At 26.8% G+C, this 8,754-nt stretch overlaps 1 protein-coding gene across 1 annotated transcript; it reads right to left on the minus strand.

Moving 5' to 3' along the window:
- Window positions 1-909: 909 nt before the first annotated feature.
- LOC101493470 (xylan glycosyltransferase MUCI21-like) lies at window positions 910-3,815 on the minus strand. The gene is made up of 2 exons (XM_012712856.3): window positions 3,604-3,815; window positions 910-2,370 (listed from the first exon to the last, which is right to left on the minus strand). Exons 1-2 carry the CDS (start codon window positions 3,701-3,703, stop codon window positions 1,109-1,111), a joined length of 1,362 nt encoding a protein of 453 aa, XP_012568310.1. The 5' UTR covers window positions 3,704-3,815; the 3' UTR covers window positions 910-1,108.
- Window positions 3,816-8,754: the final 4,939 nt, after the last annotated feature.

Here is an 8,754-nt window from a genome sequence, read left to right on the forward strand (position 1 = left end):
GAACTTGTTAAGGTATCAGTAGTAGGTACCTTTTAAAAGTTTGATGAGAACTAGGGTACTTGCATTAGTAGTTGACAGTAAAATTGGCTCCAAAACAAGGGTCATGTTAACTAATATTAGTGATCTAGAAAATAAACTTGCAGTGTCAATTCTTACACGCTCTTAGTATTTAAATTGAATAAATAAGACTTGAGACACAATGCCAGGAATCTCTTACTGCAGAGAGCCGGATCCATATTAACTCCACAACCATTTCAATTTTCTAAGAAAACATCAAACTAAATGCCTTTGAGTTTTGGGAGATATGTTCACTTCAGATAAAACCTACTGCCTCATGTCTTAAATATAAGTAAAAGTTAAAATATATTTGGCTTAAATTTAGACTAAATATGTTTGAACTTTTGCTTATATTTAAAACTCATCGAGTATGTACTTAAGTAATGATTAATCACAGTTTTTCTAAATGAGTAATCTACTTATATAAAATAAAGTGAATAATATTAAGTATTAACTAATGATGAAAAATTAACAATTATATTACTTATACAAGTAAAAGTCGGTCACAAATTTAATTGATGCCAACCCTTATAATTCCAAGAATGAAAATGATGATTCACTCATTAGCTTGTTTATCATAAATTTAAGTAACTGCGGTGATGCTGCTAAATTAAGGCTATGCATTTATGCTATTGCGCTTTAATTTTTCTGGTGAGTAACATACAATATCTTTATAAAGAGTGTGAAGGCATGTTCAGTGTCCGACATATATCGGCGTATTAATTCATTTTTTCAAAGTATTATCGGTGTCGATATGTTACTATCGTGTCGTATCCAATGTTCATATATATGTGTTCGTCATAGCATCCTAGTGGGATTCTACACAAGTATGAAATTGAATAACTCTCCATATACAACAAGAAAACCACCCTTATTCCAACTTATATAACACCAAATTAACTCATCATAGACAATAATAATAGTTAATTCCAACAAAAATGCATAATGTTAACAAACTAGGATTCCCATCATTATACAGCCAAATAGAAAATGAGAATGAGAGGGTATAGAGGAATGCTTAAAAAAAAAAAAAAAAAAACTAACTAGCAAGCTAACTAGTAGTATTGATAAATATCTTAGCCTTATTATATGCTTGAATCAAGTATTTTCTAAATCTAATTGTATCAATGATGACATTTTGTTTCTTCAAATATACTAGTTGCTTATCCCATTTTCCCTCGGTATAAGCTTTTGGATCCTTGATGACTAAGCTATCAGCTCCATACTCCCATGATAAGCTGCTTTCATTTGCCTGTATTTTGTACTCTAAATATTCCAAACCCAAAAACCGAGTTGGTTTGTTATAATAAGTTTCCGAGGCCCAATTAAGCCCAATAGGCACCACTTGAAACATAACCGAACCTTTTCTAAGGAACACCAAATGTGTTAAGCCTGCACCATGCACCCCTAACATAACATCACTTGAATCAATCAACCTAAAAGTATTAGCCATTGAGAAATCTCTTGATGGCTCAAACACTTTTACATTAAACCCTACATCTTCAGCTACCTTAACGACTTCTTCTTCGTTCAAAATCACACGTCTAGCATTTCCCTTTCTAGTCACCAATACGAGACGTGGCTTACCCTTATTGTCATTGGGATCCACTAATTGACTAGTATCATTTTTTATATATACACTTCTTAGAAATTCACGGAAATCAATTAGGGTTTTAGGGTATGGTTGTAACAATTTAGGGTCTATGGTAACGGGTCCATGTTTAATCAACCCTAGGGTTGCTGATGGAAAACAATGAGTAGTTGTTAGGTTATTAAAGTTGATGAACTTATGGTTGGGACTAAATGCGGATAACAAATCCTCATACTTTTGGTACCACCAATCCTGACCATCCATAATCACAAGTATTACATCTTGATTAGGATATAGAGAATTAATTGTGATGTAGAGTGGTATAATGTTTTCATTTATTTCATGGTAAAAATTTCCGTTGTACCCGGATGCACTGAACACTAATGCTGGACTATGATGTTTCACATCACAATATAATGATTTTGGTGGTGCTGATGTCAGAATTAATTCTCTAACATAGGACATTGCAATTTTATCAGGCTTTAGAGGGTAAGGACGAATTTTCTCAATTGTGTGAGGTTGGGTACTTATGTGGTGGCCCAATGTAAACATAGTTAATGAATTTTTATCCAAAAGTGTTGGACCATTCATTTTACACAAATCAAAATTTTTATCAGAACGATTGCATGTGATTACCGAACTACTATTGTTAGCTTCCAAATCCCAATCCCACTCCGAAATTGTGAACATTCGCCAAAGTTTCTCTTTCCATATAGTAGCATCTGCAAATGTAATTTTTAATATAAGTTATTTTTTTTAACATTCATGACATTTTCAGGATTATTTTTTTCGGAATTTACTTTATATATAATATAATATATATTATGAATAAAAATATAAATTCAATTCATTTTACATTGATAACTAAAAATAAATTTATTGTTTTCTATATAGTTCATGATGTAGAAAAGAATGAAGTTAAATATAATATATTTATATGTTATAGAGTATATTGAGTTATTGACCACATTAATTAATTTGTCGAATTTGCAATATTAAATTAAATGTACAACTATCTTAGCATTATTATCAAATACTATATTTATATAATATATGTGTTTGTGAGTTTTAAGGGGTGTTTACAGCTCTTTCTACCTACCCAAAAGAAGTAAATGATTTTGATGAGATTTAAAAACAAATTTATACATTTTGAAAATACAAAATAAATAAAACATAAAATAGATAATAACCTAGAAAGTTAATTAAAAAAAATTAGTAAATTATTTTCGGTGTAACAAAAGACCAAATTACCATAATTTCAATGATAAAGATTAAGAATAAAAGGTAAGTTACCAACCATATGTGTAATATGATTACAACAAATTGACTGAAAAATGACATTGATGCAATTTCAACAATCATAAATGTTGGTCATAAAAATATAATAAAATATAATAATAATTATTAAAAATTTCTACAAAAAAGAATTTGAGTTTAATTCTAGAAATAACTTATTTAGAAGGTTTCTTAGTCTCGTATTAAAAAATATTCTGTTACCTAAGGCTGGTCTATGGCATCCATAGAGGCAAAATAAAATTGATTTGAAAATAGTCATAGATTAATTTTTTTTTTCCGGTTAAGTTGTAACACATTTAAATAATTATAACAAATTTCTATAAAAAAAAAATTAAGTTTTAAATATTAAATACTCTACATTTTTTTATTAGGTCAAATAAGTTTGTTTTTTATATTCTCACTATAAATTTTGTTTATATTTTTATAACTTTAAAATATTTTTGCAATTTATTAATTTCATTGTTTCCATATATACATGACGATTTTAAATTTGTAACCATCTACGAAAAGCAATCAAATTTATTCAGAAAAATTATTTCATTAACTAGTTGATAAAAAAAAATTAAAAAACCGTCCTTAAATTCTACCTCTTTCGGATTTAAACTCGGGAGCATACATTAATTAAAACATAAAATGGAGTTTAATGGATTAAATATTACCTCGCAGGATATTAATCTGTAAAATGAAGACGAGTCCCCATATGGCACATACGGAAAATAATATAAACGTTTTCGACAATGTTGGTGTCTTTGCTTCCATCCTTAAAGGCTGAAGTAAACTTAGCAGAATTTAATAGTAACGCTATTTAATGTTTCATCATAACACCCTGTTTCATGAAGCAGAAACACAAACTCTTAGTACGTAATTAATGTTTCTGGATACTACTAATTCTCGAATGATATATATCAGATGCAAATATATAATTAAAGGGAGCTAAAGTGATTGATATGGATGAACAAATTAGAAGCAAGACATTATTGTTTGAACCATAGAATGTAAATATTATCTTAAACGAAAAGAGCCCTTAGTTACCTGATAGCTACTAGGCTGGTACTTTACACCGTATCTTCTGCTTTTGTCTTGGGCTTTCACACACATATATAATATGTCGATATATATGGAAGGAAGTATGTTCAACTATATGAATAATAATTTTATTTGGATTATACTATTTTATAATTTTTAGTAGACATTATTCAACAATCACATTTAATATTTTTATTTATTTAATAAAATATTTAGAAATAATTAGAATGTGACCTTCTACACACATATATATTAAATGATAAAATGAACAAAAATTAATAAATAATTAAAAATATAATTGTTAATTAATAATATATAAAATAAAATTAATAAATAAATATAAAAAAATTATAAATATAGTTGTAAATATTATTTGAATAATATTTTAAATTATGATCGAGTAATCGATATAGTTTATATAGTTTATTTTTTACGCCTATTTCATATCTATTTGACTATTATTTAAGTCTTTATATTTTAGAATTGTAATACATCATCTCATATTAATATAGAGTTAATTATTTGTGTGACATACTAAGTTAAAAATTTAAAAGAAATTTAAATAAATATAATAGATAAAAAATTCGTAAATACTTTTAATGCATAAAAATTATTGATAAAAAATATAAAATAATTATAAGAAAAAATAATAATGTATGAGAAAAGCTATAGATAATTAATTGACCCGTATAAACATTGCCACTTAAATGGGATAGTTTGAAAGCGTGAATTATGTGAAAATTTAAAAGATTGAATTATAGATCTCCAACAACTAATTCTTGAGCAACATAGATTTGTCAATTAAATTTTTTTTTTGAGTCATACTACTAACAAGTGTCTTAAAATGTACTTGTTAAAAATAGAAAAATATTTATTTATTTATTAAAAATATAAAATTTGATATTTTTTAAAAGTTAAATACATAATTTTTGATATATTTTTTAATAATATATATATATATATATCGGTTTGGAGTGAGTGCCGATTTCTCACCTTTTGTATTCTCTTACAACAAAATCAGTTGTTTAATTTATTAGTGTTTTATTATTTTTTTGTTAATTTAAATAATTAAATCGAGTTTTAAATAAATAGTTAAGTTAAATTTTATTTTAATGATTAATTATTTAATTAATTAATGATATTAAATATGAAAATGGAGAATAAAATTGAACACTTGAATATATATAATATATTTTTTTATTTTATAAAAAATGATAAATTTTATTATAATTAATTCACATAAATATGAATTCTTAATAATGTATTAATCTCTTATGTAATGTTGAGTCTCACGTCGTGGTAAGTGTGCAAATTTAATATTTTTTTCTTGTAACTAATTGTCAAGTGGAGAGGACACCACCTATGGTAAGAAATTGTAATCTGAGTTTTTATTTATTAATATAGTTTGACGTAAAGTATGTTTGAATTCTGTTATTATTTACTCACTCTTCCCGTATAATAATTATCACTTTTATAAAAACTAATTGGTCTAAAAGGAGTGTTATTTTTAATTTTGAATATAATATTAATTAAATATAAAAAAGATAAAAAGAATTAAAAAAATGAATTCATCGGGTAAAAATTGTTACATAGCCCCTCCACTAACAAATAAGCCTCAAGCACAACAATTGAAACTTGACAATTAATAAAAGAATAAATAAATTATAAAATAAAATTTTACGGGATCAAAACTCAGCAACTATATATTAAAACCCACGTGACTTAGAAGATTAATAAATAAATTTGAAAGCACAACGGATACAACAATAAATCCATCGTGTACAAGAATTAGACAAAACAGAAAAGATGCCCAAAACGATACCCCAGAAAAATCACTTAGCTTACACAAAACCAAAAAAAAAAGTAAAAGCTGTTTGAATTGATTTCACCGTTGATTTTCTGAAATGATATACCTTTTTATGATTTTTTAATTGGTGTTTTTTCTTTTGATAAATTTTGACTGGTGTTTATTTTATTTTATTTTTTCATGAAAAAAATGTATTGTTACGTGTTTGCTGAAGTTTCTGACTTATTTTTACTTTGTGAGAATGATTCATAAATAAATAAAAAATGCATCGAAAAATATATTTTTATTTATTTATCTAGTTGTTTCATTACGAAATTTTGAATTGATTGTATGTTTGTTTAGAAAGAGAATGAAAAATTAATTATTTGATATAATAATAAATTAATTAGGATTACATTTTAGTACTTTTTATGTGTGGTAAATTCAATTTGAATCTGTTTTTGGTTATTACCTTATTATTGACCTATCTTTTTGAGATATTATTGACCTACTGTTATTTTGTTCTCGTAGATGACATCTTTGGTATGCTTTTAGTTTCATTACGCTAAAAAGTTAATTTTACAGCATTTTTTTTTAAGTTATTTATAACGTTTTTTTTTAAAATAAGTGATGTTGTATCTTTTTACAGCGCTACATACTACAACACTTATTTTTTTGAAAAAGCACTATAAATGGCTTAAAAAAAACTTTGTAAAATAGATTTTTTCGCGTAGTGAAACTAAAAGTATGCATCTATTGAATGCACCTTTTACAACGTTTTTTGAAAAAAAACCGCTGTAAATGGTACATTCAATATAGCATTATTATGCACCTATTACAACACTTTTTTGAGAAAACATTGTAAAAGGTGCAAACAATAGATGCATTATTATGCACCTATTACAACGCTTTTTTGAAAAAACATTGTAAAAGGTGCATTCAATAGATACATTATTATGCACCTATTACAATGTTTTTTTTGAAAAAACGTTGTAAAAGGTGCATTCTTATTTTAGTTTTATTAAAAAATGCTATAAATAAAATTTTTAAAAAGCGTTTTTTATGGCATTTTTTTAGAAAGCGCTGTTTTTTAATTTTTATTTTCCAAAATCATTTTCATCCAGAATCAGTTCACAATCAATTCACACAACCATTTCACAATCAGTACACAACAAAACAGAACTATATAACTTTATAATTTAACTTTATAACTTTACATATTTACACAATCAGTTCACAACATATTCATATACATATTCACATATTGACAACAGCGCAGAATTATATACATATTCATATAACTACATATTCACAACTTTTCAAATGTGCCATTTTCATATACATATAACTATCAGAACTACACAGAACAGAACTACCATATATTCATATAACTATCCCTTGCAGCATGCCATTTCCCAACAAATCAAATAATTTTCATTTCAATCGCATACTGACACCAGTCTTCCTTTATTTCAATTAGATCTCTTTGAGAGTATGTTGGACTGGAATTGTCAAAGTATTGTGTGATATAAAAATTGAACATAAATAAGTTAGAATCAAATATATACATAGTTTATATATGAAAATCAAATAATGAAAAAACCGTACCGTTTCTGGGATTATAGTTTGATTCATATCAACAATCTCCTTCATGAATCGCAATATATAGTACCCATAGTCGATGTTTTTAGTTTGACGAGGGGCATTATAAAATAAAACATATAAGTCAATAAATATTTGTGCATTGATTGTAAATGAAATTTTAAAGGCATATATTTCAAACCTTTATTGGAATCCATGTGATGTTATTTGACTTTTGCTTCAACACTGTAACACCTCTTTGAACTCAAAAAACTTGAAAAGCACTATCGAATAAATAAATGTGATTATTATAGCATTAACAAACACATTATATATATATATATATATATATATATATATATATGTAAGAAATAAATGAATATTACTTATGTGTCGAACGTAGTCTTTATATCGGAGTGATTGTAGTAATTGTCGTGCAAAGGATCTAAATAGTATATAACTTCAAAGGTCGCATTGATTGCAAATAACACCCAATATGCCCTACAACAACAAAAATTTGATTGACAATTTTGTTTACACAACTAATAAATTAAGATCTCATAAATTAAAAAAGATATAAATAAAGAATATATAATTACGTACCCTGAATTATATGGTGCAAGGAACAACTTATCCTTCTCTCTATTTTCTAATAGGATATCTACAACGTATTTCTTTACATTCACTGGATCGAGTTTAAACATCGAAAGCTGATGCAGAGACAAGAATGAAAATCTGCGCGTGCACACCAACTTCTCATACAAAAACCTTCAATGAAAATTTCAAATTAAATTAATTACCAATAAATGCAATTAAAAGTAATTTTTACCTAAGGTATAAGCTGATGACAGTAGCACTCAACTCCTTATGGTTGAGAAGTTCGTATATGTGCTCTTTTTCAAGTAGTTTTTCATACTCATATCCGAATATAGCTTTATCCATGCTTATGATGCGTGAGTCGTTGTTGTTGCCCCAATTCGTTTTTACCTTTATGTCAAGACACGACTCATATCGAGCAAGGCATGGCTGACTTATTTTAGGAGCAGGAGCAGCAACTGATTTCCCCTAATCCAGTTTTTGAGCAGCAACTTTGGCAACTTTATTACCCTCCAGCTTTTGAAGTTTGCCAACTTTATTACCCTCCAATTTTTGAAGTTTTCCGGCTTTATTTTTACCAAGAACATCCAGTTGTGGTGCGACAACTGGTTTGCTGTGTGGGTGGTTTATTGGATTGAATCTGAAAAAATGAGGTTAATTAGTTTTTTAGTTTATTGAATCTGAAAAAATGACAAACCTTACAAAATAAATGTGACAAACCTTTTCCGGCGATGTGACTGACTCATTTCTGGGAATCTTCTTATCATTCCCTTTAGATTTTGTCTAAATCTAAATAAATGTGAAATTAAAGTTAACAGCG

This window comes from Cicer arietinum, chromosome 2, assembly GCF_000331145.2.
Source record: "Cicer arietinum cultivar CDC Frontier isolate Library 1 chromosome 2, Cicar.CDCFrontier_v2.0, whole genome shotgun sequence".
In the NCBI taxonomy this organism is placed as follows: Eukaryota; Viridiplantae; Streptophyta; class Magnoliopsida; order Fabales; family Fabaceae; genus Cicer; species Cicer arietinum.

What these genes read in the sequence shown, in the direction of transcription:
- LOC101493470 (XM_012712856.3), bottom strand. Translation starts at nt 3,703, where the DNA reads ATGGAAGCAAAGACACCAACATTGTCGAAAACGTTTATATTATTTTCC. An exon ending in ACAGATTAATATCCTGCGAG is followed by an intron (nt 2,371 to 3,603) that starts GTAATATTTAAT and finishes TTACATTTGCAG; the next exon opens with ATGCTACTATATGGAAAGAG.